The sequence below is a fragment of the Camellia sinensis genome, chromosome 14 (genome assembly GCF_055761805.1).
Source record: "Camellia sinensis isolate YWXY chromosome 14, ASM5576180v1, whole genome shotgun sequence".
In the NCBI taxonomy this organism is placed as follows: Eukaryota; Viridiplantae; Streptophyta; class Magnoliopsida; order Ericales; family Theaceae; genus Camellia; species Camellia sinensis.
In genome coordinates, this window is record NC_138974.1 from 33738110 (window position 1) to 33756786 (window position 18677).

The 18677-nt window shown below is 36.8% G+C and overlaps 1 protein-coding gene across 1 annotated transcript; it reads right to left on the bottom strand.

Moving 5' to 3' along the window:
- Positions 1-7239: 7239 nt before the first annotated feature.
- LOC145806892 (uncharacterized) lies at positions 7240-18117 on the bottom strand. Its single transcript, XM_082904745.1, has 3 exons — positions 17637-18117; positions 7566-7912; positions 7240-7302 (listed from the first exon to the last, which is right to left on the bottom strand). Exons 1-3 carry the CDS (start codon positions 18115-18117, stop codon positions 7240-7242), a joined length of 891 nt encoding a protein of 296 aa, XP_082760871.1.
- Between the last annotated feature and the right edge of the window lie 560 nt (positions 18118-18677).

The window sequence follows — 18677 nt, forward strand, 5'->3', positions numbered from 1 at the left end:
TATGTACTTACGTAAATTTTTACAAATATACATAAATTACCTTACGAAATCACGTAAATTCTTACAAATATATATAAGTAAATTGTGATTTCTCAAATTTTATGAGTTGACTCACGTATGTTTGTGAAAACTTAGGTGATTTTATAAGATAACTTACATATATTTGTAAGAATTTATACAAATATATATGGTATCTACTTGCACATTTAAAAATTATCCTAAAAGATAAGCTCTAAAGGGAAATCCTAGTACCATGGAAAATCTCTTTTAAATTTAGAAGATTTTTATGTGGATTGCACCATTATTTTATAAAATGGTATATTCCAATTAATAGTTGTACATGACAGTTTCAATTTTTATAGGGATGCTTCATGTGACAATCATGGACTAGGATCTAACATATTTGTTAACAATTTTTATGTGAGTAATCTTGGTTCATATATAACTTCTTCAAAAATGAAGTTATCTCTTCCTTGTTGAAGTTATTTCAAAGTTGATTCAATTTTTCAATTTCTTTGGTGTTCATATTTGGAAGTGTTGGAATAGTTTTGAATTTTTAGATGGACAAGTTTTTTGGGGGGTAATGCTCCGACATGCAATGCAAATCGTATTCAATCTTATCATAAAATTTTGTAAATTTTTACAAATTTATATAAATTATTTTACAAAAATGTGTAAGTTGAATATAAATTCGCATAAGTTCACTTTGATGCATAGAAGCTTGTATGCATTTGTATTCAATTTACATATTTTTATAAGATTACTTATAAAAATTTGTGAAAACTTACATAAAAGTACGAATTTACCATAAAACTTGCCTAATAAATTCATAAAATGCTCTTCTTTTCAATTTACCATGAAGTCCCATCCTATCCATCTATTATTGTACCTATTATATAAGGAAAAGTGAACTTTTAGAGAGAAGTCTTTTAGGAATTCTAAATCCTCATTATAAATTTATTGAATTTTCTTAATTTTAAATAATTAAAAAAATTATCATTGGCTAGTTTTTATTTACCTTTTATTTTACAATCTCACATTAAAAAAATAAGGAAAAAGTGAATTATTTCACTTACATAAAATAAATCTTATACTCCTATTTTTATAAGTAAAAAAAGATTTTTAGTGAGAAACCTTATGATCAATAAATTTTTTTAATTTTAAACAATTAAAAAAATCCACATTGGTTAGCTTCTATATAACTTTTATTTTACAATTTCACATAGATGTATTGATTTTAAAAATAATTTTGTATGAAGTTTTGAAACTGTCATCGTATCTCTCCTTAAAAGTATTCTTTTGCAAAATATGTAAATATATTGATAATCTCAACATCACTCTTACTATTCCTTAATACAAAAATTTTAATAACAATTTTAAATTTGTATTTAAAACTTATAAATCAAGGATAGATTATTATAATTTTAAATTTATGTAAATTAATAGATTGTTTTCCATATTTAAAGACATTTTAAATGTTAATAGAATAAAATTTAAAAGTTTTAATTAATTAATTTTTGTGTAAGGTGGTTAGTCTTTTGACCTAATTGATTAAGCTAATTTTTTTTTTTTGATTTCAATGATTTGCTGGTTTAATCGTGATTTTAGCGGTTTTACCAAAATATATTAGTTAGATTTGTTTGATTCGAAATAATCTAAATAACTGAGATTGCTGGATTAGAAATAAATTCCTCACCCAAACAATTGTTAATTTTTATTTTACAATCCCACATTGGGAAAAGAAATAAAAAGTGAGGTGTTTCACTTATATATAGTGAATCTTATAAAGGGGGTTCTGAAAGAGAAGCTTTCTAGAAGTTCCAAACCCTCATTTAAATATTATTGAATTTTTTAATTTTAAACAATTAAGAAAATTTTCATTGGCTACCTTCCATTCACCTTTTATTTTACAATCCCCACATCGGGAAAAAAATAAAAAAGTAAATTGTTTCATTTACATAAAAGAATCTTTTGCTTCCATTTATATAAATTATTGAATTTTTTTAATTTTAAACAATTAAGAAAATTCTTATTGACTAGCTTTCATTTAACTTTTATTTTACAATCCCACACCAGAAAAAGAAGGAAAAAGTGAATTGTTTCACTTATATAAAGTGAATCTTATACTCTCATTTATATAAGCAAAATGAGATTTTTAGTGAAAAACCTTATGATCAATATGTCATACCAATTTTTTTTTTTTTTGATTTTTTTAATTTTAAACAATTAAGAAAATCCTCATTGGCTAGCTTCCATTTAACTTTTATTTTACAATCTCACATAGAGGTTTTGATTTTAAAAATAATTTTGTATGAGATTTTAAAACTCTCATAATATTTAAATTTAAAATAATTACAATCCTATATCGAGAAAATAAAGAAAAAGTGAGTTGTTTCACTTATATAAAGTGAATCTTATACTCTCATTTAATATTGTAGTATTGTGCATGTTTCAGTTAAAGATAGTTTAAATTTTAAAATAAAATTTAAAAGTTTTAATTAATTAATTTTGTTGTAAATTGGTCGGTTTTTGGACTTAGCCGATTAAGCTGAATCGTTTTTGATTTGACCGATTCAGTAGTTTAACCGCGATTTTAGTTATTTTATCAAAATATATTACGTAGATTTGTTTGATTTGAAATAAACTAAAATTGACTTTATTAAAAATTGAACGACTGAGATTGATTGATTAGAAATGAATTTCTTGTCCAAACAACTATTAATTTTTATTTTACAATCTCACATCAGAAAAATGAGGAAAAAATGAGTTGTTTTACTATATAAATCTTATACTCCCATTTAATATTATAGTGTTGTGTATATTTTAGTTCAAGACAGTTTAAATTTCAAAATTAAAATAAAATTTTTAATTTATTTATTTTTCTATAAGTTGATTACTCCTTTGACTTAGCCGATAGGATGAACCGTTTTCAATTTGACTGATTCACTGATTTAACCGCAATTTTAGCAATTTTATCAAAATATATTGGTTAGATTTGTTTGATTTGAAATAAATTAAAGATTGATCTAATTAAAGATTAAACGGTTGAGATTGCTTGATTTGAAATAAACTTCTCGTCCAAAGAATTGTTAACTTTTATTTTACACAATCTCATATTGAGAAAATAAGGAAAAAATGAGTTATTTCACTTATATTGTATAAGGAAAAAAGGGGGAGTTTTAGAGAGAAGATTTCTAAGAGTTCCAAACCCTCATTATAAAATTATAAAATTTTCTTAATTTTAAACAATGAAGAAAATTCTCAGTGGCTAGCTTCCATTTAACTATTATTTTATAATCTCACATCGGGAAAAAAAGAAAAAAGTGAATTGTTTCACTTACATAAAGTGAATCTTATGCTCCCATTTATATAAATTATTGAATTTTCTTAATTTTGAACAATTAAGAAAATTCTCATTTGCTAGTTTCCATTTAATTTTTATTTTACAATCTCACATCGAGAAAAGAAGGGAAAAGTGAATTGTTTTACTTATCTAAAGTAAATCTTATTATCCCATTTATATAAGCAAAAGGAGATTTTTAGTGAAAAGCCTTATGATCAATATCTCATACTAATTTTTTTGATTTTCTTAATTTTAAATAATTAATAAAATTTAAATTGGTTAGCTTCTATTTAACGTTTATTTTACAATCCCACGTAAAGGTTTTGATTTTAAAAATAATTTTGTATGAAAATTTGAAATTCTCATAATATCTCTCATTAAAAGTATTCTTTTGTAAAATATATAGATATATTGATAATTTCAATATCACTCTTACGATTCTTTAATACAAAAATTATGAGATAATTATGATAATTTTAAATTTGTATTTAAAACTTATAAATTATGAGATGGGTTGTTATAATTTTAAATTTATATTGTGTTAATTTTAAATTTAAATTAATAAATTATTTTTCATATTTAGTGACAGTTCAAATTTTAATAAAATAAAATTTAAAAATTTTAATTAATTAATTTTTGTGTAAGCTGATTGGACTTTTAACTCTACGGATTAAGCTAAACTATTTTTATTTGAATAATTTAATGGTTTAACCGTGATTTTAGCGGTTTTACATGTTACGATAATTTTTTCTTACTCATTAAGTTTTTTAATTTTTTTTTTAATTATTTCCTTTTCAAAAACCAATATGACAATTTTTTAAAATTCATATATTTTTATTCTAAAATAGTGAAATATTATAACTATGTCATTTTTTTTATAACAAAGTATAATTTTAATTATTAATTGTCAATACAACAATTTTAATTTATTTATACTATATGTTGTCGTAAATGAATATTTGAAACAAAACCCTTAAATTTATATTTAAAATTTTATTTATGAGAGACAAAATATTAAAAAAAGAAAGAAATATAATTATACTATTTTTAATAAATAATATATTATTTTATCTCATACGTACCACGGGTGATATGCTAATAAAAGTGTGTATCGAAAAGTCTCATGATTTTTTTTTATAGACAATTAAGTTCCATTGAATTTGGAAATGTACACCTTAAGATCATTTCACTATATTTTTTGTCAAATGTGTCCTTTTTAAAATGTGATAATAGGACATTTGTACACTATATTATCTTATTAAATTTTTATCAAATGTATCATTCTTTTTCAAATGTGACAATGACACATTTATGCACTATTGTCTTGTTAAACTTTTGTCAAGCGTATCATTCCTAAAATATAATAATGAAGCATTTGTACACTATTGTCTTATTAAAAATTGCTGAAAAATTTGTTTTTATAGGCTTATTTTGGGCCAACTTTGAGCCCAAATTTAAGTGGGTTCCAAACGTCTTTTGGGGTAGGTCAAAAGAGATAATGTGTTTCTTGCCGCATGGAAAGTCACACGGTGAAAACGGTTCGTCAAAATCATTTATGAGTGAATGGAAAATTGACATCGTTTTCGAGTTTCTGGAATTGGACATTTAAAGAATTAAATGTGGATTTCCTTATAAGGCTAGTCCCACATTGAAACTTAAGAGAACTTATGTGTGTATATAAGTTCTAGGTGGCAATACCTGGGTTGGGCTCCAAAAGGCACCCCAAGTTTGTAGAAAGAAGGAGTTATGGACAAAGTGAGCCTTGGCTCAAACAACCACACACGCATGTTGCCGCCGCTGGCAGGCCTTTAGACTATGGGTTGTGGGTCGGTTCTAACATTAATTTTTTGGATAAAATTTATTTGAATTTTTCCAAATTCTTATAGGAAATTATTTGAATTTCAAATTGAAATTAATTCAAATTTTTTGTCCATAATTTGTGCCTCTTCCAAACAGATTAATTTGTCCAAACAGTTTTTGAAACTGTTTTACACCTGATAGATCCTGTTATTTACCAAAAAAAATTTAAATTTGCCTAAGCAGATTTGAACAAATTCAAACTGGGTTTCTACAAATCTGAGTTTGAATTTAACCTGTTCATTTGATTCTACAACAAATTAAAATTTCGAACAGATTTAAACTGGTTTTTTGACAGGTTTAAAACTACCAGAAATTGCAGCAGTTATACAGTTTCAAACTGTTGCAGATCTGATCAAAATTTGAACTGTATCTGTTCATTCAAATCTGTACATGTTCAGCTCAAAACTAGATCTGTTCGGACAGATCTGTTGGTCACCATTTTGCCTATAAATACCAACATATTTTAGCAGTTTGGGGGTTCAAAAATATCCAAGAAAAATTCATTTTGTTGCCTTCATTTTGTTTTCTTGCTTCATTATTCTTCATACTAGTTTTAGAATAAAATTTAGAGAGTATAGAACACATGTTTGGTTCACTGTACAAATTGTTTGGAATGCTATAATAATTTGTGAAGATCATTGTATCTTGGGAGATAAAGACGTCTTTTATCCGTAAGCACCGTAGAGGGGCTAATCTGTCTTAAGGATAAAGTGTCCCACACTCGACTTGATCTTTTAATTATTTATTTGGTTCGGTAAGTAATTTATTTTATTTGTTTGATTTGTTTCATTATTTAATTTACATAGAAGATTGTTCCAATAATCTTAAGACAGATTCGAATAATTTTGTTTATACAGAATTTTTCGTTCGTTTCCTTTTCTCTTTCTGCTTCTTACAGAAATTATTTTCTGTGGTTTTACAAAATAATATTCTTGTTAGAAAAACAAATAGTAGTAATATACTGTTTGACAGATAATAATGATATATTGTCTATTTTCTTTGACAACTAATAGTGATATATTGGTGTTATTAACAATTCGGAATATTTATTTGTGAAGTAGGTTAGAAATTAATTTTGGTTTTCAGAAATAATTTCTGAGTTTTCATTAATTAAAATTCCGTTTCAGTATTTTAATTATTGAAGTGTTACAGGAATTTAATTTTCTGTGTGGAATTAATTTGTTTAAATAAAATTTTATTTTATTTTCAAATTAATTGAAAATAAAAGTTACATTTCTTGTTTCTTTTATTTTTACAGAATTTAATTCTGTGATTTTGGTTTAAATTTTCGGTGTAGTATAAAATTCTAATTCTAATTATGTTGTATAATTTGGAATTCCTAGCTATTGAAACTGGACAAATTAATGTTCAAACTAGTACTGGTTTGGTGGCTACAATTGTGCCAACCCCTCCTTATGTTGGGACTATACCAGTGAATCATGGTAAAAAAATCAAAAAAGTTCTTAAGAACTGATTTTTGCAAAGGCAAAGAAAGATCAAGCAATAAGGTTACTCAAGCCAATATGACCGAAGTGGATAAAATTTTCAATGGTATAGATGTCATAAATCTTTCTGCAGTTGTTTCCGAGGCAAATGTTGTCAGAAATCCTAAAGAGTGGTGGGTGGACACTGGTGCTACTCGCCATATTTGTACCGATAAAAAGATGTTCACATCTTATTCTATAGTAGACAATGGTGAATAACTTTTTATGGGCAACTCCTTGACTTCCAAAGTTGAAGGACAATGAATGATTATTATTTTTTTGATCAACAAAAGAAACTTTATTAATGATAAAATTATAAGATACAAACACCAAAAAGAGAGGGGAGGTGCAAAGAGCATCAAAGCTAAACTCAAAGATCCCAACTAGGTTGGCACCAAAGAGCAAGCCCTATCATATGCCAGCACACAATCCAAGATTGGCGAGCGACCAATCAAACAGCCAAAAAAAAAAAAGAAGAAATAAATACAAACATGACACCCCAATTGCAAACTAACCCCCATACTACACAGAACCACCCATACTAAGAACACCTCAACAACAGGAAAAGCAACAGCAGCTATCCAGAAGCACAGCAACAGCACTGACTTTCCAAATCTGCAACAGAAACAGCACCAACAACCCACCCAACAGCCAGAACTTCCCCTTACAAACACAACCCAAGCAGAGTAGCACAGCACCAGCAGATTTGGGAACTAGCCCCCATTCACATCACCTAGACAACATCATATAATACACACACAGCAGCCTGAACTTCCCCTTACAAACAAACAAGACACAGTAGCAGTAATGAACCGATCTGCTGATATATGACAGAACAGACTGCAGCAGCAACAATATTACTATAAACAGAATCTAACCTGTTGAAGATTGACCACCAAATCATGAACTGAAAACTGAAAATCCTTCCCACAGCTTGTCACCCACAATGCCACTCTGGTTTTTATTAGTTCAAGCAACTCATCAACCACCAAATGTTTACCATTAAACATCACCGCATTTCTCATCTTCCATACAGACCACATCAGAATCAGAGGCACCACCTTCCATATTTTTCTCTCCCTTTTCTTCATTCTCACACCATCCCACCATTGCAACATTTCAGCCACTGATCCTGGTATTGCCCACCGCAGATCCCACCATTCTATCACACCAGACCATAATAACCAAATCTTTGGACAATGGAGAAGAATATGATTTAAAGACTCTGCATCATTTCCACAAAACAAACATAGAATACTAGCATTATTGTAACGCCCTCAAAATAATAACATTAAACCCATCAGATAAGACAAGCATTTACATATAAACTAACCACATTCCTTTATTTCATTGAGTTTCATTACATAAGTATTACATGTTAACATCAAAACAAAATGCCCTACGGGCTTACAGCTTTCCAAGTTAACACTTGGTTTCAACAAAAGAGTACTAACTCGTTTACACATTAAGCCCTTGGCTTGAAGTTACATGTAATACATCAAAAGTAAAACAACTACACTATGCCCGCCTCTAGCCTTCCAAGCTATGTCCTTGGAGGTGGCATGCTTCCTGTACCTGAAAATGATATTCCCATATAGGGTGAGCCACAGCCCAGTAGAAATACACTAAACCAACCATGGACAATGACTAAAACATTAGCAATTGATAGTTGGTCAACACTGATACAATCACATAAATTACATATTTATGTCAACGACTTACAAGTCCCAATTACTTTTCATTTTCCCTTTTTCAACAGATAAGCATGCTAGCTCTATCATCATTTCCACAGATATGTATAAAAACTATATCTCACATTCAGATAAGCATAAAAGCTATATCCACATTCTCAACAGATATGTATATCAACAATATCCACAGATAAGCATACAAGCTGTATCCACACTCTACAACAGATATGTATATCAACAATATCCACAGATAAGCATACAAGCTGTATCCACACTTCACAAAGATAAGCATATGAGCTCTATCTTCACTTCTCTAGACAAGCATATGAGCTCTGTCTACGGAGTTCATCCCCTATCTCCTCCCAATACCTATCCGGTTTAGAGGTACATCCCCTATCTTCCCCTAAACCGCGGAGTACATCCCCTATCTCCTCCTCTACACATAACGTATATAAACACATTGGTTCTATATACAATCACACAATACACACAATTAATGTATTCTATCAACCGTCAAGTTCCATGACACATTCCATTGATTAGTTTCCGTTTACCTAATCATCATGCATTGTCTACAACAATCTCGACTATCCTCCACCGATAGCCCAAAGCAGTTATTTCTAAAACAGAAAATAAATGCACAAATGGATCTTCAATCAACATTTCATTTCCTCATTTCTCACCAATTAATTATCCCAATTAATTAAACAATGTAATTAGGCCATTTTCCATAATTACCATTTCAACCCTTAGGTCCCATTTTCATCAATGATTCAACAATCATTCTATTTTTCTATGCCAAACATGCATCTAGGTTTATTATGAATAAAACCCCAACTTTTGTAAAATTACACAAAAGCCCCAAACTTTCACAAAATTACCAAACCAAGCCCAACATCTCAAAATACCAAAATTTAAAGACAAAACCCATAGAGAGGAGTAGGTTATCCCTACCTCAAATTCGGAGTCCCAAAGGAGAAGACGACAAAACCCAACGTGCTCCAAAACCCGAGATTTTCAGATTAAAATGAAGCCCTCGACGATCAACAACTTTTTTGTAAAGGCCAAAGGTGAGTAAATCACTCATACTAGATCAAAACCTAGAGAGAAGGTAGAGTCTAGAGTGAGAGGCTCAACAATGGTGATTTTGGAAAAGTAAGAGAGAGAAGAGAAAGTGAAAAAGTGATTTGAAAAGTCACAATTTCGGGATTTAAACCCAGTCTTCCGCTCGAGCGTAAAACACCCCGCTCGAGCGGCCACTCGCAGACTTCCGCTCGAACGGCCAACCTCCTGCTCGAGCGCAGAATGCTCTCGCCCAGCACTTTTGCAGAACCAGGCCTCCGCTCGAGCTCCCAACCCTACGCTCGAGCGGCACTCAGACAACCCCGCTCGAGCGGCCAATACCACGCTCGAGCGTACAACGCTGCACAGGAAAATACTGAATGGGTGTAATCTCCGCTCGAGCGCCAACACCTCCGCTCGAGCGTACAGGCCAAAAATCTGGGCAACTAGTTTTGGTTTCTAAACTCAACCAACCTGTAACCAACCCGCCCAACACATCCTATAACTCAAATACAAAGTAAGAAAATGATGTAAACAAGATAATAAACAACTACCAACATCCACGGACACATGTCCGGATCACTATACAACAAGGGTAAACCCGGGATCGCTATAACCTCCCCCCCTTAAAGAATTTCGTCCCCGAAATTAAACACAAGTTTTCAAAAAACAAGTTTTCCTCCATTTTAAACAATGTTACATTTTAACATTCAACAATTCGACCCATTACCGGTCATCCCATCCCTTTAACAAGAGACATATCACAATATGTAAACAACATATGTATTTTCAACATGCATCAACATTATGCACTATCCTTCCAATTTCTACAATATATTCAACATATATAGTGTTACATCCAACTACCATATGAGGCAAGTTCCAAAACATGTTTCCAATAATCAAAACATTCTCAATGTTTTACAACTTAAGACATATATAAAAGCTCTTAAGTTCAACATAATGTAAAATTTAAATACAAGATCACACATCAACAAACAAGTCCGGATATTTCTCACGGACTTCCAACTCACGTTCCCAAGTGGCTTCCTCCACTCCGTGATGTTTCCACAAGACTTTCACCAAAGGAATGGTCTTACCACGCAGGACCTGATCCCGCCTATCCAAGACCCGAACCGGTCTCTCCTCATACGAGGCATCCTCATCTACCTCTAAATCAGTCCAATCCAACACATGTGATGGATCTGGCTCATACTTCCGAAGCATACTCACATGAAACACGTCATGTACTCCGGATAACTGTGGCGGTAAGGCTAACCGATAAGCAACCTCACCTATCCTCTCAAGGATCTCAAAAGGACCAAAAAACCGAGGGGATAACTTCCCACTCTTCCCAAACCTCATCAGACCTCGCCTAGGTGATATCTTCAGAAAGACATGATCACCTACCTCAAACGCCAAAGGCCTCCTCCTACGGTCGGCATAACTCTTTTGTCGACTCTGGGCTGTAACAAGCCTCCTACGGATAAGCTCAACTTTCTCCGTCGTCTCCCTAACCAACTCCGGACCCAACAAAGGTGCATCACCCACCTCGGCCCAACAAACTGGAGACCTACACGGTCGGCCATACAAGGCCTCAAACGGTGCCATACCGATGCTAGACTGAAAACTGTTGTTGTAGGCAAACTCTACCAATGGCAAGTGCCTCTCCCACGCCCCACGGAAATCCAGGACACAACCCCGAAGCATATCCTCGAGGATCTGAATAGTACGCTCGGACTGCCCGTCAGTCTGAGGATGATAAGCCGTACTAAAGGTCAACTTAGTGCCCAGTGCACTCTGCAAACTCTGCCACAACCTAGCAGTAAAACGAGGATCTCTATCTGAGACGATCGTCACTGGGACCCCGTGCAATCTCACTACATCCCGAATATACAAATCGGCAAGATGATCTACCGAATCTCTCACGCGCATAGGAATAAAGTGCGCCGACTTAGTCAACCGGTCTACAACCACCCAAATAGCATCACTACCCCGCTGAGTCCTCGGAAGACCTACAACGAAGTCCATAGTGACATGCTCCCACTTCCACTCGGCAATAGGCAAGGGTTGCAACAAACCCGCTGGCCTCTGATGCTCGGCCTTCACTTGCTGGCAAGTAAGGCACTTCGATACGAAAACAGCCACATCTCTTTTCATACCCCGCCACCAAAATTGGCGACCCAAATCCTGATACATCTTAGTACCTCCCGGATGCACCGCAAGGCGCGAATGGTGAAACTCTCGGAGTACCTCCTCTCGGCAAGCCTCCGGTACAAACAAACGGTCTCGGTATCTCACACTCAGGTCGGGATACACCGTCAAACCCTTCTCAACTTTCCCACTGGAGATCTTCTCTCGGAGGGATTCTACCTCAAGGTCACCTCTCTGTGCCTCTAACACTCTAGTCACAAGTGTAGGCTACGCAACGACAGAAAACAAGGCCGCAACCTCAACAGATTCGCCCAGTAGCAAATCAAACTCGCCAAGTGCTCCCAACATCTCCCATTCCCGGATGGCTATACTAGCAACATCACTAATGGATTTCCTACTAAGGGCATCGGCCACAACATTGGCCTTTCCCGGATGATAATGTAACTCAAAATCATAGTCTTCGATGAACTCCATCCACCTCCTCTGCCTCAAATTCAAATCTCTCTGTGTAAACAGATACTTCAAACTCTTATGATCCGAGAATACTTCGAACCTCTCACCATAAAGGTAGTGCCTCCAGATTTTCAAGGCAAAGATCACAGCTGCTAACTCTAGGTCGTGTGTGGGGTAATTCTTCTCGTGTGTTTTCAACTGACGTGAGCCATAAGCTATCACTTTTCCCTCTTGCATCAACACACAACCCAAACCCTCTCGTGAGGCATCACAATAAACTGCATAACCCAACCCTCTCTCCGGAATAATCAATACCGGAGCGGTGGTCAATCTAATTTTCAACTCTTGGAACGACTTTTCACAAGTCTCACTCCACACAAACTTGACTCCCTTCCGAGTCAGTCTAGTCAACGGTGACGCTAACCTGGAGAAATCTTTCACAAACCGACGGTAATACCCAGCCAATCCCAGAAAACTGCGAATCTCAAACACACTCTTAGGCTGTGCCCAATCTTGCACTGCCTCAACCTTGGATGTATCAACAGACACCCCTTCCCCGGATACCACGTGGCCTAAGAATTTGACTTCCCTCAACCAGAACTCACACTTCCCAAACTTGGCATACAGCCTATGGGCTCTAAGTAACTTAAGCACCACTCTCAAGTGTGCCTCGTGCTCCTCCTCAGAAGACGAATAGATAAGGATATCGTCCACGAAAACAACCACAAATCGGTCTAAGAACTCCCGGAAAATCCGGTTCATCAAGTCCATAAAGACTGCCGGTGCATTGGTAAGTCCGAATGGCATCACCAGAAACTCGTAATGGCCATACCGCGTACGGAATGCCGTCTTAGGAATATCTTCCTCCCTGACCCTCAACTGATGGTAACCCGATCTCAAGTCTATCATAGAGAAACAACGGGAACCCTTCAACTGGTCAAACAAATCATCTATACGGGGCATAGGGTACTTATTTTTAACCGTAGCCCGATTCAACTTCCGGTAGTCTATACACAATCTCAAGGCACCATCTTTCTTTTTAACAAAGAGGGCCGGTGCTCCCCACGGTGAAACACTAGGGCGAACAAAGCCCTTATCTAGCAATTCCTGGAGCTGAACTTTCAACTCAACCAACTCTGCTGGAGCAAAACGGTAAGGTGCCATAGAAATCGGCGCCGTACCAGGCACTAAATCAATAGAGAACTCTATCTCTCGGTGAGGTGGCAAACTAACAAGATCTTCGGGAAAGACATCCGAATACTCACAAACCACCCTCGGTAACACAACCTGGGTCTCACCACTCTCACCACTCTTAAAACTGGCAAGTAGACTACTAAGCTCACTTCGCCCTCGCGAATCATACCCCGGTGGCAAAACACTACCAACCCGGTCTCCCAAGAAATGGAACCACTCCCCGCTCAAGGTACATAACGTGACCCTCTGGCGGTAGCAATCAATAACAGCCCGGTATGACGATAACCAGTCCATACCCAAAATAACATCAAAACCCTTCATGGGCATGACAACAAACGGAAAAGGAAGCCTATAGTCGGCGACCTCTATATCACATCCTCTAACACCCTGTTTCAGGATCAACTCACCACCCAAAGGCGATACCACACAAATAGGAGATGCTAACTGTGCTAACTCCAATTCCAAAACAGATGCAAATGCAGCAGATACAAAAGAATGAGATGCACCCGTGTCTATCAACACATTAGCAACTGAGTTGCAAAACAGAAAAGTACCTCTCACTACTGATGGAGCCGGTACTAAATCCTGCGCGGTAACAGCATACACGCGCCCCGTAGGCCCCTGGTCTACCTGCTCACCTCTCGGAGCAAAAGACTGCTGCACAGACTGGGATGACGAAGCTCCCGGATTGGCCCTCGAGGCCTGCACAGACTGAGCTGGCTGAAAACCCTGCGTCTGCCTAGAACCAGACGCTCCCGAAGTGGCACTCAACTGTGGGCAAAACCTCTTCATGTGCCCAGGTTGTCCACACTGATAACAAGTCAAGAGCTGCCCCCTGCCCAAACTCTGACTCTGCGGTCTAGCTGAAGAAGAAGCAGCTTTCTGACCCCCACCCTTCTGCGGGCACACAGATACCTTGTGACCCAGCTGGCCACACTTGTAACAGGTGAAATCCCCCTGACCACCTCTCCCGGAGCCTGCACTCGGCACTGGGAAGGTCGATCTAGCAACACCACCCTGCGACTGCTGAGGGTTATAACCCTTCTGCCTCCTGCCATCACTCTGACTATCCTGGCTCCTCTTGGAGCCTCTCTGACCCTCATCCTCCTCCTGCATCATAAGCTCCATATGAGCTACAGCGTCCACTAGGTGTCTATACTCTCGAATATAAGACCCACCAATTCTCAACTTGAGGCCCCGCCTCAACTTCCGCTCAAACTCATAGCAACGGCGTTCCTTAGACGCCACCAGTTCAGGTGCAAACCTAGACAGACTGGTAAAAGTAGCCTCAAACTCGGCCACTGACAAGCCCTGCTGATTAAGCCGGCTAAACTGATCCCTCAGCTTTTCCCTAGCTGCTGCTGATAAAAACCTTTCCTGAAAAGCATTCACAAACGCCTCCCAAGTACCACCAACACGAGCTTTCTCGTACTTCCACCATTGACCCGCATCTCCCTTCAGTTGGAAGGATGCCAAGGTCACTTTCAGTGCTCCGTCCTCGATGCCAAGCATCTCAAACGTCTTCGTTGTCTGTTCGAGCCATTCATCTGCCTTAAGCGGCTCTTTAGGATCCCCGATAAACTCGTCCGGATTACACCGGAAGAACTCCCTCTTCAAGAAGGAAGGCCCTGTCTCAGCTGCCTGATTCCCAGCTCTAAGAATACCCAAAGCTCCTGCTATCTCTCTGGCCAAGGCACCCATAGCCTGCTGACCTACTAGCTCGGCCACATTGGCCTGCCCAACTCCCTCCTGCACTGCCGGAATCTCACCCTGTAACGGTACTTCCTGCCTCGCAGGTCTACCACGTCTAGCACCTCTTCCTCGTCCTGACATCCTAATAAAGGCAACACAGAACGTTAGCACATTCATAAATGTGCCGAAACTAAACACTCACGTCCTAATGCCTGGACAACTGTAATTCACTCCACATAAGCACATAAACACATAAACACTTACGAATTTCATTTCCGGATAATAATAGTCCCGAGGCGTTACTAGAGTTCCGGTTAGAAACAGCATTGATCAAGTGCTTTTCCAACAAGACTCCCAGAAACTCAAGGATCCAATCAATATCCTAGAAATTAAATCCCATACCCACATAGTCACATAAGCATGTTATCAATTAAGCACATAGCATATAATACTACATCTAAGTCTCTATCAAGCGAGACAAACCTATTGTGATCCTAATCACTTCCCACGTACCCAAAGTATTCGAACCCGGTACGCTTTGATACCAAGTTGTAACGCCCTCAAAATAATAACATTAAACCCATCAGATAAGACAAACATTTACATATAAACTAACCACATTCCTTTATTTCATTGAGTTTCATTACATAAGTATTACATGTTAACATCAAAACAAAATGCCCTACGGGCTTACAGCTTTCCAAGTTAACACTTGGTTTCAACAAAAGAGTACTAACTCGTTTACACATTAAGCCCTTGGCTTGAAGTTACATGTAATACATCAAAAGTAAAACAACTACACTATGCCCGCCTCTAGCCTTCCAAGCTATGTCCTTGGAGGTGGCATGCTTCCTGTACCTGAAAATGATATTCCCATATAGGGTGAGCCACAACCCAGTAGAAATACACTAAACCAACCATGGACAATGACTAAAACATTAGCAATTGATAGTTGGTCAACACTGATACAATCACATAAATTACATATTTATGTCAACGACTTACAAGTCCCAATTACTTTTCATTTTCCCTTTTTCAACAGATAAGCATGCTAGCTCTATCATCATTTCCACAGATATGTATAAAAACTATATCTCACATTCAGATAAGCATAAAAGCTATATCCACATTCTCAACAGATATGTATATCAACAATATCCACAGATAAGCATACAAGCTGTATCCACACTCTACAACAGATATGTATATCAACAATATCCACAGATAAGCATACAAGCTGTATCCACACTTCACAAAGATAAGCATATGAGCTCTATCTTCACTTCTCTAGACAAGCATATGAGCTCTGTCTACGGAGTTCATCCCCTATCTCCTCCCAATACCTATCCGGTTTAGAGGTACATCCCCTATCTTCCCCTAAACCGCGGAGTACATCCCCTATCTCCTCCTCTACACATAACGTATATAAACACATTGGTTCTATATACAATCACACAATACACACAATTAATGTATTCTATCAACCGTCAAGTTCCATGACACATTCCATTGATTAGTTTCCGTTTACCTAATCATCATGCATTGTCTACAACAATCTCGACTATCCTCCACCGATAGCCCAAAGCAGTTATTTCTAAAACAGAAAATAAATGCACAAATGGATCTTCAATCAACATTTCATTTCCTCATTTCTCACCAATTAATTATCCCAATTAATTAAACAATGTAATTAGGCCATTTTCCATAATTACCATTTCAACCCTTAGGTCCCATTTTCATCAATGATTCAACAATCATTCTATTTTTCTATGCCAAACATGCATCTAGGTTTATTATGAATAAAACCCCAACTTTTGTAAAATTACACAAAAGCCCCAAACTTTCACAAAATTACCAAACCAAGCCCAACATCTCAAAATACCAAAATTTAAAGACAAAACCCATAGAGAGGAGTAGGTTATCCCTACCTCAAATTCGGAGTCCCAAAGGAGAAGACGACAAAACCCAACGTGCTCCAAAACCCGAGATTTTCAGATTAAAATGAAGCCCTCGACGATCAACAACTTTTTTGTAAAGGCCAAAGGTGAGTAAATCACTCATACTAGATCAAAACCTAGAGAGAAGGTAGAGTCTAGAGTGAGAGGCTCAACAATGGTGATTTTGGAAAAGTAAGAGAGAGAAGAGAAAGTGAAAAAGTGATTTGAAAAGTCACAATTTCGGGATTTAAACCCAGTCTTCCGCTCGAGCGTAAAACACCCCGCTCGAGCGGCCACTCACAGACTTCCGCTCGAACGGCCAACCTCCTGCTCGAGCGCAGAATGCTCTCGCCCAGCACTTTTGCAGAACCAGGCCTCCGCTCGAGCTCCCAACCCTACGCTCGAGCGGCACTCAGACAACCCCGCTCGAGCGGCCAATACCACGCTCGAGCGTACAACGCTGCACAGGAAAATACTGAATGGGTGTAATCTCCGCTCGAGCGCCAACACCTCCGCTCGAGCGTACAGGCCAAAAATCTGGGCAACTAGTTTTGGTTTCTAAACTCAACCAACCTGTAACCAACCCGCCCAACACATCCTATAACTCAAATACAAAGTAAGAAAGGATGTAAACAAGATAATAAACAACTACCAACATCCACGGACACATGTCCGGATCACTATACAACAAGGGTAAACCCGGGATCGCTATAATTATCATTTAGAACTCCAATTCTCTGCATAAATACAGATGTTTTGATTCTACCAAGCCAAGCTAACCAACAGAAAAACTTCACCTTGGGAGGAGCAACATTTCCCCAAACTAGCTCAGATATTCTGGATGCAGAGTCCCTGTCTTCTATTTTCCATTTCCAGATTGAAGCTACAGAAAACAGCCCAGATGAAGATGCTGTCCACCTCAAGGAATCCTCCACTGAATCTCTAACACTTGGAGCCTCCAGCAGCAGAGCATACAACCTCCCCACCTCTTCCATTTCCCAAGCAAACAAAGGTCTTCTAAACTCCAAGACCCCATTACTTGAATTACTCCTTCTCATACTAATTTGGTGCAGAGAGACTTCCTTCTCCACAGATATATTAAACAATCTAGGAAACTCCTCTTTAAAGATTATGTTCCTAAACCACCTATCACACCAGAATTTAATTCTGTTCCCATCACCAACCATAATGCTTGCATTTTCCTTAAAGAACTCCACTAGCAGTGGATTAGAATAAGCAAGATTCATAATACTCTTCCACAATATAGAAACCACACCTGAATCCCTCTGAAATGGTAACCATCTCCCTCCAGACGAACCATATTTACTGCATACAATCAGTTTCCATAGTGATCTATCTTCAACCCCATATCTCCACCATCATTTCAAGAGCAAGACATCATTCACTTCTGAAATCTTCCTCACCCCAAGACCACCATGGCATTTGGGCTTAGTTACCACCTCCCAACTGACCATATGCACTTTTCTTTTTACTTCTGAATCTCCCCATAGAAAAGCAGCTTGCAACCTATTAATCTCCTTAGCCACACCCTTAGGTATTTTGAAAATAGACATGTAATAAATAGGTAAATTAGCCAAGACTGATTTTATTAAAGTTACTCTCCCAGCAAAAGAAAGTAATCTCCTCTTCCAAGATGACAGTTTATTTTTAACCTTTTCCACTACTGGCTGCCATGTTACTAGCTTCTTTGGATTTGCTCCAAGAGGTAGCCCCAAATACTTCAAAGGAAGCTTCTGACTCATGCAATTCAATTTTACTGCGAGCTCATGAACCAAATTATCCTCAA